Below are 20,300 nucleotides of genomic sequence, written 5' to 3' on the forward strand. Positions count from 1 at the left end.
ACAGAAAACACACCCGACAAAAGGCGCTTCGTGAAATGAAAGCATTACCTTCGTAGCACAGAATGCCAATATTGTTGTTCATCTTGTCCAAGTATTGGTAGTTCAACAGGTCCATCTTCATAAATAGCATTTATCGGGCTAGCAAAACAGACCAGCTTGTTTGCGTTCGCCCAGGTTCAGGGAGGAGGAGGCCAGGCAAATGGTGCCGAGCACGCTCCCGGCTTCCCAAACTTCACTAGCACAAGGCCCAGCCTTCAGCTAATCAAAACAAAGTATATTAAAGGAAAGTTGGAGGGATTAAAACACACACACTCTCCCTTCCAAACTTCGGAAAACTAAAGTATACTGTGTCCTTCAATACAAAGGAGACTGTCTAAAAACTTTTCAAGTCTTTTTCCAATTAAAAAAAAAAACCGACCAAAACAAACAAACAAACAAAAAACCAACCAAAACCACGGAGGGAAAAAAGAAAGAAAACAGAAACAAGGGAAATTTCCTAGGACAAAGACACACTCGTTCTGCTCACAGCCCGCTGCAAGTTAACTGCACTGACATGCAGGCTATGCTTGGTATGACTCGTATGTAAACCAGCTTCCTCTCGCTATCAGGCGGGGAGGACTGAGCATGCTCAGTGAATCCCTGGAGCTCCTCAAATGTCAGGGATATTTTCTGCACAAGATCAGCCTCTAAATGCACCAAGTGTTTGAAAGAAAGAGGAGGCGGCGGTGGGGAGCCTGTGCAGCCGGGGCCTGGGCAGCAGGGGCCATGTCAGAGCCGCTCTTGACAGGAAGCAGTGCTGCCACTGCCCAGGAGGAGGAGGAGGAGGAGGAGGAGGGAAGCAGGGCCAGCCCGGGGAGCAGAGGGGCCCCCTCCGGACACGGGGCAGGAGCCGACCCGAGAGCAACTTTTTGGTCGGGCTGCTGAGCAGGAAAACTGAGCTAAATCCATCTGTTTAAAATTAATTCTTTCTCTTAAACGTTTACTTAATTCCCTAGCATGGCCTCAGACATATCCCAATACTGTTGCAGTGAAAAATAATGCTATTTTACAGTAATGGAACAGCAGCTCTGGTATGATAAAGACAATTAAAATTGAAGAAATGAGGTACAGTGGGTATACCCATATGCATACAGACAGGTACTGTGTACTCACACACATGGCTACAATTCAATCAGTACACTCTTACATTTGATTTTTTAAAGGATATCAGCAGTTCAACATTCTGCTTTCTGGATTTTTAAGAGCTGTTAAAGCTCCCGTTTAGATGACACAAATGATGGGAGATTTTTACAGCAGTTGCTCTCATCTCAGGATGTAGTCTGCCCTTCTGCAGCCCGAACCTTGATCATGAAGACTCTACCTGCTTATACAGATGTGTACAACTCAACATAAGAGGGCAGAACATCTGTACAGGTGTAAGCATGTGCTAACCTAATGGGCATCAGTTTGCATTTCCTGCAGCAGATCAGCACCTGAAGTCTGATTTGACAGAAAAAGAGAAATAAACACTGGGGAAGTTTGGTCTAAGACAAACAAAAAAAGCTAATGGAGTCCTAATCTTCCCTCTGCCTCCCTCTGCCCTCTTTGGCTTGGAACATAACTCATCCCTGCCTTTCTGGGATGGAGAATTTTAATGGTACACACAAGAGCAGACAGACAGTGAGAACCAGTAACAAACTTTCATTTCCACCTTGAGAATTTCTCCCCTCTGTTAGAGAAGAAGGTGGTATTACATTACAGAGGCAACTCACGGAGTGACATTTTGTCAAGGCATTTTGAAAAGTACTGCTTGAATGCTCCGGATATTTCTGTGAGACTACGTAATTTAGTTAAATTTACTACTGATAAATAGGAATAAGAAATTTATCTCCAAGGAGGATTCCCTAGAACCCAAATAAGGTTTCTCCTCACTTCAGATACAAAAAGTAGTCCTGTGCGTTATCTACCTATGTGCTTCAATTGAAGGAGAATGTCCACTAACAGTGCTGAATTCAATACAGCAGGAAACAAATTACCTGAAAGGAATTCTGCATTGCCGGGAAAATGAAGGTCAAGAAGCCTTTTATCGATTATTTATATGCAACAAGGGCACTCTCCTAATTGGAAGTGCTATTAATCTTTAAGACTTTAACATGGTGTAAAAACTTATGGGTACTTAACGCTGAGGTAACAGTACATTTCTTGGATGGTACCTAATAAAAAGGTTGCAGTTGGTTTTTTGCCTCACGGGATCTGTTACCACAAAAGTTGCAACCACACATCTCCAGATCCAAGTAGTGTGTGGTATTTTCTAGAAACAGAAATGTTTTTAATAAAGAGAAGAACATTATGATTTTTAAGCGGGGGACTAGAAGTTTTACATAGCAGATCATGTTGTGCATACTCAAATTCAAAGATATTCTATACCAATGCTTCAGATTAAACAAGCCATTTAATAAAGGCATCAAGAGAAGTCTTAGCCCTTTAAGATATAAACTGCGATAAAAATCCATACCTACAACGTAACAGGAGAGAAGCACGTTTCTTCAGCATGAAATGCGAGTTTCTTATGTAAGTATGCCAAAGCTTCTGGGGAAAATATTTCTGATATGTACAGTTTTTAATATAGAGAGCATCCCTGTTTACATTAATACAACACATTTTATGGATGCTTCGGAAAGATAAGAAGAGATAAGTATTTAATTTTTCCAGTTTAAAATACTTAAATTTTTGCTGGAAGTGCAGGTGATGAGGAAGAAAAGAAAGCAGTATTCTAAACTACTTTAGAGCAGTGGTCTACAAGACAGGGTTTGCACATAGTGCGTTAGCTACACAAGGGCATTATAGTTCAAAGTCCGATATAAATTCCCCTCTATATTCAAAGATACGTATTTCTTTAAGTTGTTTGGAAAAGCAAGGTTGGGTATTGTCTACAAATCACTGACTGCTCAGTAGTGCTGTCCAGACGCTAATAAAGAAGTTAAGTCTTCTTTATTAGACCAGTAGTCACTGGTCTACAGGTTTTTAGCCAGTAATGATCACTTTATTATGTGAATGGCTTTCAGCAGTACAGTACACACTACGATTAACACTTGTCAAATGTTGCATAATGAACAACTTAAGATGCTTCACATTAAATAATAATAAACTGGTACCAAACACTGGGAGCTTTATGAATTTCTAAATTAAAATACCTGTACTGAAAGGCAACGCCTAGTGAAAGAACAGGGGGAAAAATTATCAATGTAAATGTATCTCAAGCATTCTAAACCCAAAATCTATTCATAGGAGACCTTTCTTTGAAAGAAAACTTAACAGCTCAACAAATTCAAGTCCAGCAGACATTAACCTTAAATACTGACAGGGTCACTGTAAAGTACTCTGTTCCTGACAGCAAAGAATTCCCAACCACTTGATTCACACTGCTGTTCATCAAACACTTCACCAGTTTGAGATACCTTCCACCGAACTGAAATCAATAATCAATGCATCAGCGGGTTAGATGCAACATACATAGAAAAACAAGCTATTAACATCACCCCAGGATCTTTGTTAGTTCATTCTGTTCTTCTACATATTGATAGCTGCAAACACAATTATGTGCTGTAGTATCTCTGCTTCATATTAGCTAGAGTACTTCCTATAAGATTGCACACACTTTTCTTCTGTAAGGCAGATAAACATTTTATATATACAGGTAATGGGTATTTAAAACACTGGAACTTTTAACACAACAGCATCCCCTAGAGGTAACTGAAAATCCGTATGTGTCTTTCTGTGACTTCATATCAAAGTACATTAGATTTTATTCTAATTATCCCACATAGCAGATGAGATAATTTAACCATTTAGTGATCTTCTGATTCACTTTAATATGGAAAGCAAATTCAGTCTTCACACAAGAATGTCTTATCACAGAAGTATTCTGAGGCAAGGAAATCAAACGAGAAAAAAAAAAAAAAGGGTAGTTCTAATGAGTAGGTAAATCACCATTGTCAAAACCAGGAGGCTAAATACGTATTTTGATAGCTAGTCCCTGCATTAGGGTGGAGTTTGACAAGATTTCTGTGCTGCTCTTCTACAATTCTCACAATAAGAAAATATCAAAACTCTCCCTCTTGGAGAATACAGTGGTATGCTTACGGAAGTAGCATGAAGCAACTGGTGCAGTGGCCTCAACCATCTACATTCCATGTTTTCTCTGAACTTATGTCTGGTCAGACGGACCAACGTCCCTTGGCAGCTGGAGCCCATAAGGGGCACTCCTGCTGCACTTCTTTCAGCTTCTTTGCGTCTGAACAGAATCTAGTTTACGGCTGAGACCACTCTGTGATGCAGACCAAAGAAGGGCAATCAGGAGATTAACTTTGAAAGCAAACATCTGCCCCAACTAAAGCACTGATGCAGATGTACCAATGGCTGATGAGAAGAACAGAGCATTTTTCAGATTAAAAAAAAGCTTGAGAAACTTACCTTTTCAAAGAGTTACAGTGCATGTTATGAATGTAGTACATTATTGTGTCACTGGTTCCTAAATGCTGGTAAAACTTTTCCACTATAAAAATATATAGTCCTGGCTTATTTGAGCAGTAATAGGACCTAATATAAAAATAAATCCTTACAATTGTGTATTAGTTGTTTACCTGAATTTTTGTAGGAAAAAACAGCAATTCCTTAATATATCAAGTCCATAATACCAGATTTGACAGTAAGAGCTTATATGGTTTTTACAGCACTTAAGCATATATTGAGCTGCTTTAGAACAAACGTTTTCAAGCAAGCTACCATTCAGCACTCCTTTCTGCCTTCTCTCTGCTGTCCTCAACCCTGCCAGTCCTCTGCCTCTCCACCACCGTCCTCCCCTCCCCTCGCCTCTTTTCTCCCCTGCTTGCCGCTGCCTCAGGCACTAGCACTGAAGAGCCTGAGAAAATGGTTTTGGGCAGTTTTACTAGCTTGGTCTAAGCTCCATGCCACACAACACCTTTCAGTGGGAAAATGCATGACACTGGCCGACAATCAACACCGTAGAAGAACAATGTGCAAGCCATTCACTTGGACACAACTGAAATTTCACCCTTGATGAGCATCAGCAAAAAGCAACTATTTCTACAGTGACCAATTTTGCAACTGAGAAAAAAAAATACAGTCTTTATAGAGGTGAGACACACTCTGATGTAAAACACCATACAATATTGCTCAGTATAATTCCATATTTGAATGGACAAAAATATCTGTTGCGGCTCCTGAGGTCAGACAGGCATTTAAGATATACCACCTATCAGCTGATACCTCAATACACTCCAAGAAGGTGGTGGAGGAATAAAGCAAGAGTACTTAGATACAGGTTTTACCTTTTTTCTTGAACTAAAAAATGAGCACATTTTAGTTAACAGTTGCTAGGTGGCGATGTGCCTGAAGGAAAAATACTGCTTTTCCTTTTCCATACACTCAACTGCAGAGTTGCTGCACTTATCACCTGGATTTTTATTATTTCAGTTAGAATACATTTCACAGAAAAAAGTAAACAAAAATTCTCATTTAAGCAAGATGGGGTGTTGGCTTTTAAATACATTCAGGTATGATAAGGAAATACAGTTAAAATGTATTAAACATGCAGGAAGTTCAGACACATATGGAAAATTACGTTTAAAGTTTCTTGCAAGCAGTTATCTCAACAGCTGTACCTCTGAGATCCACACAGAACAATACATAACTAAACTCTTCACTCAGCGAGTCAGATACCACAAAACGTACCAACTTTACATATTTCTTACGAGGCATTAAGTAATGACAATTGCACCAGTGAACAGAAGATATCAAAACACACATTCTTCCAGATCACTTTTTTTTTTTTGAAACATAAAGGTACATTGCAAATAGATTTTAATCACATCAAACTACCTTCTCCCTTTCACAGCCTTAAAAAAAAAAGCCCCACCAGGTAGAACACCTCTGAACTAAAGCTAGTGCATGCCTTCTTGTTTTCACCTGTCCTTTATTAGCTAAAGGTTTCAACAATATGCCAGACATTATAGAACACAAAAGAGGTTTTTGTTATTATCAGTAGAGTTCCTTGAGATTGAAATATTAGACTTATGCCCAATATTAAGTTGTAGCAAAATAATTTATATATTCTGTTTCATTCTTGTCATACCCTAACTTATGCAATGCTGCTTAAAAAACAAACATAGTAATATCTAGTAAGGAAATCTGTTTATGAGTGCGCATGTGTACTTGACTGCGTCTGCAATCATAAACTGCTAGGTAACTCAAGTTATGAAGCTGTCTATTCCCTGAAGGACCAAACCAGCAGGCATCCTGGTTTCAGTTCCCTACTGGCCTTACAGGAATAGAACTGCCAGGGAAACCAAAAATATAGTGATGCACAAGAACGTCTAGAGTTGCAAGCTCTTCTAGGACCCAGGAATGGATGGTAATGGCTTGTCTGGACTGATAGTTGGATTTTTTTTTTTTTTTAATTTTTTAAAAAATGTTTCGCTGCACTGCAGTTCTTATTCTGTATTACTCAATTTTTGAAGACAGAGATTTTAACAAGCATATCACTGTGAATGTAAATAAAAAAATTCAGATCACTTATTTGTAAATATTTAGCGATTTAGAACCGGCCATTTCATATCAGATCAAAAAACTCTAAGACATTTAACAACTCAAAAAGCTTTTGGTTAATTAAAGCCTGCCCTCACCAGCAAGAACCCTCTCCCCCTGTTTTCCAGTTTTCCCTCCATCATCTCCAGAAAGCTATCTGTCTCCTACTCCAAACTAAATGCACCCTTTTATTGTACCGTAGACCACTTTCACGAAGGACGTGAGGAAAGGGTAAGAGCACAGAAAAGACAGGGACAAAGGCAGGGCACAGACAAGCCTTCACTGCAACTCTCACTTGGTTTTGGTGGTTTGTTGGGGTTTTTTTGGCAATAGCCACATTTAGCTCTCTGGGTCAAAATAGAAAATGGGCACAGAAGGCAGTGTTTGATGCCCCTGGCAGCAGCTGCTGCTCTGGCAGGTACTTCTTGTCTCCAGAAAGAAGCAGCTGGCAATTTAGGAAGCAGCCCACTTTGCTTCCATCAGTTGGATCATGCTGACCCAGAACTCAGCTACGCCTTTGATTACCTTCTGTTCTCTTACTGTGCCACAAAAGCTGTAACTCCTGGTTGTTTCAAAGCTTGAAGTGTTTTTAAAAGCTTTTTAATGAATGGTGAGCAGGAGCATGCAGAGTACACATTCTGCTGATCTTTCTAAAACTAAATAACTATTTCACAATTGCCAAAGACTGCAGGGCAGTGGAGGCAATGAACCAGGTGATCACTTCCAAGTTCTATGAGGTGAAATACAAATGAGAAAAGTGTTCAACAGCACCTGATTTATCTTGACCTCATTCTTTGACTGCTTACTCAAACTGAACAGCAGGCTAGGAAGATCAGGTTTACCAAGAATATTTTTCATTTCTCAATAGTACTTTGCAATTCACAATTTGCTGGTGTTTCTCTCTTTTTATTCTCTTAAGCTGGGCTGAGAACACTTCAAAAATGCAGCTAGAATACATAACAGATAAATCTAGTTTATCTAGGTTGAAAAATTGTTACTTGTTAATTAAAATCTTGATAATCTTTCCTGTTATTTGCATACTAATTTAAATTTCTGAAGGGTTGATGATAATCACAAACATAATTTATCTTGAACTACAAAGAGCCTCGAACACCATCAGAGCCTCCAGATGCAAACAGTGAAGTGTTAACTTCGCCATGCCCTAATATTGTGTCAACAGGGCAAAGAAAATACGTTATATTTTTCCAATGTGAGAAATGAGAAGGGAAAAAAAAAAAAAAGAAAAAATAAAAAGAGTGTATTAAAGAAAAGCCAATTCTAAGTCAGCTTGATGCTCAGGCATCTAAAACACTTCTTACTCAGAAAAGTTAGGAGCCAGACTATGTTTAGAGGCTAGATTTCAAAATTACTGTGCATATCCCTCAGCTTTGGGAAGAAGCAAATCCAGTTTCAAGAAACCACTAATTACAGGGTTTAGAAATAAAGCAAAGAGCTCTAAGATTGCTAAAGTCTTTGAAAAGATTTCCCCTTTATAGCTAGCTTGGCGAGACATAAGATGCACTCACAGGGCCTAATTCAACTTAGATGTCAACGTATGTAAATCTACTTAAGTGTGTGGAGTTGACCTTGCTTGCACAAAGACTGACTACTACAGGCAACACAGGTAACAAACTCATAAATTAGATAAAACCATGAATCCCAATGCTATCTTGCTAAGAACCATGCAGTAAAATCAATTACAACTTATGTTACAAAAGAAATTAATTTTGGCTTTTAAACATTAAAGTAATTACTTATCCTAAATGTTAGGATGAAAATGTTAATAAGTACCTATTACCGAACCCAATTATATAACTTGCAACCTACTACTTCATTAAATTAAAATGAAATTTCATTCAAGTTCTAAGACTATTCTTTTGCAATTGAGGGTCTTGTTCTCTACTATTTAAAAAGTATTTGATCTTAATAAATTATTTTACCACACTAAAAAAAAACCAAAACCTAAACACACACACACTCATCCCAAATTGTAGTGCTCACAAAAAACCCAGACACCCAGAGAACAGCGCCTTTGCTCGAGGTGCTGATGGATCTATTGTCCTCAGGATCGAGTAGAAGAAAACAAGAAAAAAGAACCACCACATTCAGCTATCAAAGTGTTGCCCTTGCATTGTTTAAAATAGTAATACAAGAAAGAATATGTTTTAACTGTATATGATGTATAGATACACACACACATACATGTGCATGTGTGTAGTACTCTGTAACACACATGTGGAATGTTAAAAATTGTATTAATTCCATAGCTACTACAGAGAATGCCCTCGCTGTCCGTAAGTACAACTTAACAGGTCTCACAAGTAAAGAAATAACACCCCCATCAACCCCTTTATAAGGGAAAACCTTTCAAAAGTAGTCAGCCCTCCCTGTTCCAAAACACAAACATCAGCTTCACAAGTTCATGCTCTCAAGCCTTTACAGGTACTGACAGTGAATGCTGTGACATTACTAGGAAGCTGAAACCCTACTTTTTCCAATGGATCAAAGTTATCATTTCCAATCCTACGGGTACACAAGGTAAGACGTTTTTCCTTCCAGAAAGGCCATTTTTAGTCTCAAAATCAAACCTAGAGATTGCTGAAAATTCTCCATTGAAAAACAGTTTTGATGGAAACAGTGCTAGTTTTTCTTACTGTGCTTTTGCTCCCCCCCCCAAAAAACAGAAACAAGAAGTTTTAAACAAATTGTTCACATTTTACATTAAACAGAAGACACAAACAAAAAAACCCCAAAAGTTTTAATTATTTGTTATTAACTTCCAGCTTTCTGACAAAACAGCAAAGTATGGGGAATTATATTTGCATGTATTTCATATCTCTTCCCCTCTCTGCACAGCTGGCACAACTATCACTCACCGTCTTTAATAGAAGAGATCATTATGCAGCATGGACACTATAACAGCAACATAGGGCTTCCAAACTACAATGCTAAAAATGGCATTTTAAAACCAAACGTTAGCTTTTGATTTACCATAAAGAAGTCAAAACTTCCCTTTGATGAATGCTGACCATGCCACAGATTTTACTCAACGCTACGTGGAATCACAGACAAATGCTGCAGTAATTTCAGAGTGAACACTGCCAGAGCACAAAGCTTTGTCATTTTTTATCACTTGCTTGTTTTTAATCCAGTTTTCAAGGAATACATTTGTTATACAACCATACCTCCTGTCACTCTCCTTACCCCAAACTTTGAAATAGTGGGCAAGTTTCAGTCATAGTTCAAAGACAGCCAGTGTCCTCAAAGATAACTGCCCTCCTGCCCTTTCTCTGCAAACGGTTGGCAGGGAGAGAAGACTGACCACAGTTAACGTCACCACTCGGGGAAAAGCAAGAACTCCTCAACTGCTGTCCGTTCTGTTTGGTGGCAGCTGGCTGGATGACACTGCCACAGCTCAGCTGAGGGTCAGCAGGAACAAACAGGCTAACTCCAATTACTGAGGAGGGAAAACAGAGGTAAAGAGGAAAGGATCAGAACTACCTAATTTTTAATGACATAAAAGGACTTGGGCGCGCAGACATACGGACACATGTCAGGTCTCTTCCCAAGACTCATATCCACCACCCCTTCAATTCCTGACCTTCAGTGCTTCCCAAAGACAAATATTCTGCAGTATCCCCAGCATTTCCTCAGCCTTTTAAAATGTTTCCCATCTTAATATCCCCTTTCACTTATCTACAAGCTTCTCTCTCTCCTTCTAACAATCTCAACGCCCTTACTCAAGTTCTCCAACTGCCCTAAATTCCATCCCTCTCTTTCTGCACCAAGCATCTACTTTTCTCATCAACCTCAACTTACCCATCACCCCAGAGCCTCCCATCTTCTCTCACACCGCAACTTCCCAGCCCTTCCCAATCAAAGTGTAATACTTCATAATCCAGGCCTTAAAATTCACTCTGACTTTTCACCTCTATACCAGCTGCAGCTGCTAGGCTTCTCTAGTTCTGGTTGCTACCAATCCTGTAGCAACAGAACAGGCCGAAGCACACACAATACCAAAAGATACACAATCATGAGGCACTGATATCCCAAAAATGAAATGGCAGATCACGCTTTCAGCTTTATACCACCTTATCCCTCTCTGTCTTGGTCCTTTGCCTCTTGACCTTTTATTTCTTTTCTCTGAGCTACAGGTCCTCTCAACTAAAGGAACTGGGACTCAAGATAAGCAACATTTGCTTCTACTAACCTGGTAATATACCATCATCTTTCCAAAGTGCTGGAAAAAGGCAGAGTCATCCTGGACATAATGAAGTCTACATACTCCTCCTTCAAGACAAGAGGGTAAAAAAGGCATTATTTTATGACAGGACTGGTGGCTAAAGAGGAAGGGGTCCTAATGGTCCCAGCATCTCCTTCTGATAAAGACTCCATTGTAGATAAAATTCCCCTATAGACAGATCCCAGCTCCCAAGCAAGAAAAAAATCAGCTGTAGGAGGTGAGCTGAGTGAAGCAGAGACCTACTGTCTAAGCCCATCTAGCCCTCGCACATTTCTCGCTCAATAGACTGAAGAGTATCACAATGTACATTTTTGGGTTTGATATCATACGAGAATCCGAACGGTTACTTGCTATAATTACTGCTGCTACTCCATTCACTCTCCTCAACTCTCACCCATTAGGCTGCTGGTGTGCAGGTCACTCCTGTAATTTGCTGTGGTCAACCAAACCTGTCCTCTTTACATAGCTTATCCTGCAGAAATAAGCCCAGGACACCCTCTCAGGGATTTAAAAAAATATAGGCATAAACCACGTTTATCAAAAATCTGCACGGACATGTACCTCGAGGGCAGGGGAAACAAAAATCATAATTAAAAAAAGGCAGCTCTAGGTCAACAGCATACAAAAATACAATGCATCACTCCAGCATGCACAGTGTTATTGACAGAGAAGAAACTTTCTTCACTTACACCTTTGCAAAAAGCTACATTTGTGACCGTAAGGTTCAAAAGCACTAGTCTCGTGGAAACTAACATCTAGAATTCACTATCCTACAAAAATATAATGAGATGTTGCATAAATCTCGTTTGCTTTTAAAATGCTGCCTAAATCTATCTCAATTGACGTAATACGGGTCATCAGTCTGGGTTGACAACACTTTAGACGGACGTACTACAAAGCATTCATTATATAATACTAAATCTCACCTGGCCGGAGAAGTTTGTAATACCTGAATGCTATCATTCCTTTTCCTTCTATGCATATAACACATATGAAAAACGATGCATTACTGAAACAAACGCTTTCTTTCAGAGACACAGAACATGAAATTTATTAACGTTGCAGGGTATCTTATAGGTGCAAGGGTCATCAGTGTGCCTTACAATGAAATGATTGTATAGGCAAAAAACATTAACCACACATTTTCCACACGTGGCTTGTAAATCAGAAGACTATATACAAACTTAGCATGCTGGAAGGTTTATGGTGATTAGGGCTGGTCCCAGTGGTCCCCTTATTTTCCTTAAAGCAATGAATAGATTGCACAGAGACAACAGTATCCATCTTGAATGAAAATATTATCTTACTACTAATGGTATTTATACAAAGTGAATATCCATCTATCTCAGGCTTACATTCAGAAATTTAAGAAAAATCACCTTTAAAAAAAAAAACCAAAACAACAAAGATGACATTTGCAGTTAGCATCTTTTTTGGAAAAAGATTCATTTCCATAACAAAAAAAGCAATTTTTTTTTTCCTAATTACATCACACAAACCCTAAATGAGGATCCTAATATCACTGACACTGCTATATTGCAAACATTATTAGCAAAATCTAACTAAGAATATGAATGTATGAATTAAGACTTAGGTAATGACCATACGCTAGTGTGGAACTGGAATTAAATTGTCCAGATATCCACTGCACAGAATTTACTGCACTCTGCCCTTTCACAGACATAGAACTTGGCAGGATAGAAAAGACATTGTACTTAACTCTTCAGCTTTGCCTTCCACTCACAACATAAAATTATGGCTCGCACTTACTGTATCAAATTCCGTTTTGGGAGATGGTTAGAAACGAAAACAATCCGATCCCATTGTGAAATAAGGCAGTAGAGAATTACTGAGTTTTACAATAAGGCTAAACTTTTCCTAGACCTTATTTCAGCAGAAACATCCTGTTAGTATGACACCATTCAATACAGCAAGCATATGTAAGAGTACAATATGCAAAGCAATTTACTGTACCAAATATTACTATTTGCCTACAGACAATTCTTAGAAAAAGAAAACATATACTCTTTATCAACAGTTGTTTTAAGATTGCCAATATTATAATTCTCCAACCAACTCAAGAATGTAATTTACTTAGCCATAAATAATAACAAGAAAACCATTAAAAGTGATTTTTACCTTTAGAAGAGGAACGGGAGTCTTTTCTTGAAGTGAGTCTTATGAGACAGGACAGAGAACCCCATTTAAGCGTGGTTACTGTGGCTTCAAGATAGACTACATTTTCAGTCATTCACAAGTACATTTTTTTGGAAGGCAATGGTAGGGCAAAAGCCTGATTACAGAAGTCACATTATTGCCAAAAATTCTGGGCTTGCTGTTTCCAGAAGTTAGAGAAATTGAACTGTCATATGAAAATGATTGCTTAGGCTGGGTCAGGACAATTAAATAAGGAGTCATATCATTGGTCTGAATTGCTGATTTGTTGAAAAGATGATAAATGAAGAGACAAATAGACGCAACATGCACCAACAAGCATTTAAACCATGCACGAAAGTATGACACTCTATCCTCAAAATCAAAGGTTCTCAGTTTACAACCTTAATATTCAGCATAACTGAGTTTATGTCAGTCTTGGTAATCAGTCTAGAAACAAGACTCCAACATGTGTGAGCAACCCTGACTAAACTGCTCTATGAACTACATGGCACTGAAATGCACACGCACATACCAGAATGAAGTCTGGTTTTGCTAGTATTCTTAGCTGAGCTGGTTTTCTTTGGTTTTGTTTTAAAAGAAGAAGTAGCAAAAAGGTTACAAAACATAACAAATCAAAAAGCCAAAAATCCTGAGCTGGAGATGTTCTACTCTTTCCATTACATGTCTTAGGAAGCTGTTTTCAGGATAAATAACGTTACATGTGATTTTTAACATACAAAAATGTTTAAAGAGTATGACAACGATTGTAAAAATCAAACACTCGCAAGTTAAGCAATGCCAGGAAAAGGATTTTTTGGGGTAACCCTGATTGGCCACCCTTACACAGTTGTACTGCATAATCACGTCTGATTACCTTGCAGGCTATATTCCCACAGGACCTCACCTCATTTCGTGTAAAGAAAGATTTACTGGCTCTGGTCCTGAATAATGATTGGATTCAATCATATCAAAGAGGTGTCGTAAAGATTAATTAAAGGCTTATGAAGCTTTGTGGCAGTACAGTGATAAGTGCCATACAAAAATCTACAAGGAATTGAATAATCCTGCCTGTTCAGCTTTGTTTGAATAGGGGGCAGAAAATGAAGTTTAGGCCCCACACTAAGCAATGCGGAAAAAACCACCCAAATACCAAATACTTCTTTCAGTAGGCACTGTAGCTCTCAGCAAACAAGACTAAGGCCTTATGTAAAAAATAGCTTATGATAACGAGTGCTCTATACTATGCATTTTTAACATAGAAGCTGAATTTAATCGCCATCTTCAAAATTCCAGAACTGCAACCACAGTATTTCAGTATATATGATTTTCCTAACAGGCCAAGTTAAAAAGAGAAGAACCACCCCCAGCACTATCCCCACTACTCCACAAAACTAGTCCCCACAAGAATTAACAGCGAGGCTGAACTGCTTACATCCGCCAAACAGGCAAAACGCTTACCAGCCCCTTCTGTCTTGTCCCCTTTGCAACTCGTCATATCGCCCTCTCTGCCTGCGCTCTGACCCCTGCGGCCAGGCTCACTCCCCTCCGGCAGCTAGCCCGATTAGCTGAGCCTCAGACTCCCATGTTCACTTCCAGTGCTCTTTTACTAGTACCTACTTGTCCCAAACTCTTGCCCAACCAGTCCCAATTCCCATATTCTCCTGCCAGCATCCCTTCCTGCCTTCCAAAGCACGCCCTCCGCTCAAGACACCTCACCTCGGTCCGCTCTCCCCTCTCACTGCCTCTGCTCTCACACCTGAGGAGTTCAGCGCTGGAGGCATCCAAGCCAGGCAGCTCCTTCGCCTGCACTGCCAGGGCCTGGGCCAGGATTCATGCTGCCGCTCTCGCTCTGCCTTGCACGCTGCAGCCCAGACTGCTCCGCTCACCTCAAGAAGCGGTACGTTCAGTGTAGGCAGAAACGTTCAAAATGTAGGTGCTAACACCTCTGAGTTTCTTGTTAACTTGAACAGGTTTTTACACGGGCAGTAGAAAAATACACAAAGGTCAGACTTCAAATCCCTCCTCCAGAACAGAAGGTCACCAGAATTAATGGGTTTTTTAAATATGGAGAAAATAATTCCTCTTTTTTCCTATTATTTTCTATCTTAACTTATTTTTGGAAATAGGTAACTCATTCTGAATGAAGTTACAGGATATGTACATACATGTATATGTACACGTGTCCATCTATAATGACTTCTAAAAAACAGGCTCATTTTTCTCTGTACCATCGTGTCCTCAGTTTACTAAAACAGGGCTGATGTGAAATACCTTTCCCCATGCATGCTATTGGCTTAATTAAAAATAAACAAATAAATAAAATCTTAGCAATATACAGCTTAAAGAGAGCCGATGACCTATTTTCCTTTTTTTGGAAATGCTTGATTTTATTTATCACACACTTTATTCAAGTAGATAATCTACTGAATCATTCCATGCTCTCAAAAGCATTTTAAAATACACTTTCGACAGTGCTACTCAGTGGAGTAAGAACAAGAAATATTAAAACTGTTTAAAACAAGAAAAATTCAAATTATTATTGTTTTCCAATTTTCAATCTACATATGCATAAATCAAATCCTCCATGAAACAATGGTAAGATCATGTATCAAAGAAAGCAAAGCAAATATTGCCACCAAAATTAATCCTACAGGCTACAGTGGAAGAGGATTAGTGAAACAATTCACCGCATCTCCTGTAACTCAGAATGCATTTGTCACACTAAGTAATAAAACCCTGTGATGTCTATGCACGTTGTAGCCTACAAAGTACAATGACAACTATGTGCAATTAAAAGAGAAATGTAACAAAACCAGTAAACGGTCTCCACTTCCCAGCGTTTTATCTCTGAGTCCTTCCTCTGCTAGTCATTTTGGTTGTGGATTTAAACATCTCAGTGGCGAAGCTGTATCTAGAGAAAAAAAGCAATCCAAGGAAGAGATCTCTACACAAAGACAAACTGTGTTCCAGCTGTCCTCTGCTGAGCTGCGTAACCAGCCCCAGCTTCAACTCCCAACACGTTTTCCTTCGCTTGTATGTTGCTCTGCCAAAATGAATTGACAGCGTGCACTTACCAAACCAGCTCTAGGGCAGGGCGAGAGCACTCCTCTACAGCTGGAGAAAGTGGTTAAACCCTTCTGCTCTGCAGTGATATCACACACTCCTGTCCACACTTGCAATCACATGAAATGCAAATCACAAGATACGTGGATGAATAACTAACAACTTAAACCCATGGCACTGGAACTGAAGAAGATTTCCAAGTATTTCATATCTGTGTCTTAAGAAAAATCAAGTATAGCAGAGATATGACAGTGCTGGGGTCAACAGAACAAAATCCTGATGTGCCCGCAACAGTATTTAAGTTTCGTTATTTCCAAATATGATACCAGACTGTGTAAAGTAAGTGAAATAAGGAGACCCCACCACTGAAAAACTAGAACCTAGCAGTGACCTTGCCCCTTTTTTCCCCATGTTCTTTATGTTGCAACTCCATAATACTGCAAAGTTTTGCAATACTGATCGTTTTCTTAAAGCCCCATTTCTCCCAAGGGCATCTGAAGAAATTGCACACAATTTATTTTTATTTTTTAAGCCTTTAATTCTAACAGATAAACAAAGAATCATGTAAATTAAATTATGCCTCAAAGTGAGTCCAAAAGCTCAAAACTAGAAAGCAGTGAAAATTTTTTAATTGAACAATTCTGAAGGCCAGTCTTGAAGTGCTAAAATGTTTGGGTTTGGCAGAACACAAAACCTTTAAAAACAGTGTAGATGGATAAATATTGTAAAAATACATTTTCTTCTTAGGCGTCTCATTCATCAAATGCACTCAATCATTTAGATACCTTCTGTCTGAGGACAAATTTGCTATTTTAAGCTTTCTCTGAAGTCAGATATTCAGACACCCAGAACACAAAATTGAAGAAATTATCATATGGAAATATTTATGATAGAGGTCCTAAGAGGGCATTTTTCAGTTACTTTCCACAAAGACAAGAAAGAATGCAACTAAACTGAAGGCATGTGATCAGTATTTTTATTTTAAAATGTTTATTAAAAAGGTTAATTTTCTAATCTAATACAGACAACGTATTAGAAATACTATGTGCATAGAATTTCTATCTCCAAGGAACCTTGCAAACACAAATACATTCAGTTTCCTCCTGAGGCAAGTATCACACCTATATTGCAGCTGGAGAAATCAAGACAGGAAGATGAGATTTACCTAAAGGCACAGAAGCTAGTCAGTTCCTGACTCTCTACGCTGGGCCAAAGACCACACCTTGCTTTCATCCACTGTAGTAATTAAAAATAAAAGAATTCTTGGTCTGTATATTCTTTTCAGGCAGAACCTGTCCAACCTGTTAATTTACTGACGATGTATTTTAAAAAAAATCACAAGACAGACAGCCAGTGGAGAACCTTTATTAAAAGAATCCTGGTACTACATGTTTCTTGGAGAATACCTACCTCTTTTTCCTTACTCTGGACTGTGTTCATTCTGCAAATCACTCTCTTCAGTTTTGGATGACGGGGGATATAAATTGTGCCAGATTCTTGTTCTGAGGAGGGAATACCTTCTCTAAACATTGGTTACAAGAAGACAAAGAAATGAATTCAGTCATCAGGAAACAAACAAGTAAATATAGGACTGTATTATTCCTCTTTCTCTGATCAAGGCAGAATGCAATATATAAAAAGAAACTGCAAAGTGACAGAAATTCCCAGAAAAAATAGTGGTGGAGTTCCCATTCTTCCAGGGACCACAAGGGAGAAGATTTGATCTCCTCACAAGTAAATGCAGCATGCGCTTACCCTCTGCAGTCAACTAGCTTCATAAAAGTGAGCAAAGGCAGCTAATTCTTGCCTGTGCATCCTGATTTGCAAGCCCAGCATTGCATCAACTAAAATGTTGCTGTGGACAGCCCTTGGGAAGCTGGCTGAATTGCACATCATCTGACACTCTTGGATTCTTCTTGTGAACATTTACACATCTCAGTGAGCACAATTTGGTTCTTAACTTTAACTAGAAAACCATAGTCTGACTCTGGTCTCAGAAAGACGTCTTTTCAGTTTCTTTGCATTTAAATTGGGATATGTCTGACTCCACCAAGATCAAATATAAGAAAGCTCGTCAAAATGAGGACTCCATATCCACATACATCACATTAATTAGAATTTCACAATACTGTTCAAGGGAATAAGCATTGGCAAGATTGCAGCCTCGGTAAAAAATCTGCAGTACAGATGATCCCAAGATCAAAGTTCACCTTACAGACTTATCATCAGCAGGATTCAGCTACAAAGGGAAACATACCATCAGAGTTATATCACATATCCATACCAACATAGCTCTCCATGTGTACACATCACTTCCTTAGGGAAAAGTACCTTCATGGGGTAGCCCGAAGAACATAAACAGGGTGCTGAAGCCATGCCTGTCAATTTTCCATAATGAATAATCCTCCCAACTCAAAAGCCAATAAGCACTTCATATTTTGTTAGACTGCAGCAGATATGCCACAAGTAAATTCATGTCATTAATATTATAAAATAGCAGACCAACTGAGCTGCCCGTGTAAAAGAACAGACTAACACATCATTCCCTGTCAAAACTGCTGTTTGATTTTTATTTCTATTAAATTTTAGGCCACCAAGAAAATCCATCTCTGACAAGCTATATACCGTCTCCACATTCCTCCCTTTTTCTCTGAACACAAACATGTACATGTGGAACATGAGTTTTCAAAGTTTAGCACAATTTTCACAAAGTAGTAGTTACACTCTGCTTCCACTGCAGTCACTATTCTCAGATCATTCTTATTTACTGATAGGCAGTAATAGATTCATTTTTATATACCACTTTCTCCTGAGGTTTTCCACATACTTAACAAATACTGATCACTCAAAGCTCTTATGGCTTCAGAAGAGTTGGTAAACTGTCTATGCTGATTGAAACTTCTCTCCAGTTAGACTAAGACAAGAGACAGCCATCACATTATAGAATAATATTTGAGCAACACGGTTTCTGTATTACAGGAGTTGTGCTAATTTAGGCTTTATTCTATTTTCCCAGACAGGCCAACCAACTCAGGTTAAAGCCTACTTGATTTAGTTTTCCTCTGCTTGCTTGAAGATGGAATTTGTGTCAGGAATGTCTGCGCAGTGAAGACAATTCCAAAGAAACCAATTAGCCACACCAGACTGCACAGCAGTTGGCTTGGAATTAAATATCAGGAATGCTATCTGAGCACTGCCAGAGGTTATTATATATCTGATAATTTGCAAAGTTTTGAGGAAAAAATTACTATCAAAAAAAAGTGATACAACTCAGTTAACTGTGTTGCATAACAAACATTCAAAATAAATTCTGTATCTTTGGATGCCAGGGCAAGAACTTGTGTAATATTGTTCACCATAAACTCAGCAAGACAGTGATTCTAGATAAACAGCCCTAAGTGCAGAATGTCAGTAGATGACAGCGAGGCCTGGCCTCCCAAATGAAATAAGCACATACAAAATCTAATAGAAACATCAAGTTCTTGTCTTCACACAAGACATGTATACCCCTCTAATATTCCAATTAAAAAGTTTATTCTTGATCTGATTTGATTCAACTGCAGTAAGCCCTACGAAAACTTGAATCAATTAAAATGGTTGTATATTGATGTAGCGTGTGTTAATCGTATGAGTAAACTCTGAACTGATACTACTTTGTTATCATAAGGGTCTGCACCAGTTCCACAAAGTTGGTTTTTTGTATTGCTTTCCAAGTAAAATCGATGTAACATCTGTACGCAGCCTAAAACCGAGAACAAACTGGGAGGGGATATGACACCAGTATCTGACTGTTTAAATACATAAATTCTGATTCTCTTGCAGTTGTGGAGAATCCTGCTTCCCTCGATGTGCATGGTGGAAAGGAATCAGAAAAAAAATAACATCCTCAGCAGAAGCACTGACTTGGCCTCAGAGAATAAAACGCAGAAGACTACTCAGTAACATTTCTGGGAGGCAAGCATCTCTGACCCACGCTTGGGAAAGAGCCTAACCGATCCTTGTGCAAGGCAGCGATTCCTGTGCCAGCAGATAACCCAGGAGAGTAGGGAGGCACAACCCATTCGCTACTTTCCACTGAAACATCTTTTAATGAAGAAATACACTGATTTATCATGCAAACGGTGACTAACACTCGTTTGAAGTTTAGCCTAAAGCCTGTGGCCACTCAGACCATTCTTGTTAAAAGCATGATTAAACTTTAGTTAAACTTTTTCTGCACAGTTGTAAACTAAGTTAGGAATGAAGCCTGACA

The 20,300-nt window shown here is 38.9% G+C and overlaps 1 protein-coding gene across 3 annotated transcripts in view; it reads right to left on the minus strand.

The window, feature by feature from the left end:
- VGLL4 (vestigial like family member 4) overlaps positions 1–20,300 on the minus strand; it is a 91,018-nt gene that overhangs the window by 45,657 nt on the left and 25,061 nt on the right. The window contains exon 1 of one of the 3 annotated variants that reach the window (XM_050904585.1): positions 49–515. The exons of the other annotated variants lie outside the window; for them this stretch is intronic. Within the exon in view, the coding sequence (XP_050760542.1) occupies positions 49–130 (82 nt within the window). The 5' untranslated portion in view covers positions 131–515. Of the gene's footprint in view, positions 1–48; positions 516–20,300 lie in introns of those variants that run through there. 3 annotated transcript variants of the gene reach the window in all.

The sequence above is a fragment of the Gymnogyps californianus genome, chromosome 13 (genome assembly GCF_018139145.2).
Source record: "Gymnogyps californianus isolate 813 chromosome 13, ASM1813914v2, whole genome shotgun sequence".
NCBI lineage: Eukaryota > Metazoa > Chordata > Aves > Accipitriformes > Cathartidae > Gymnogyps > Gymnogyps californianus.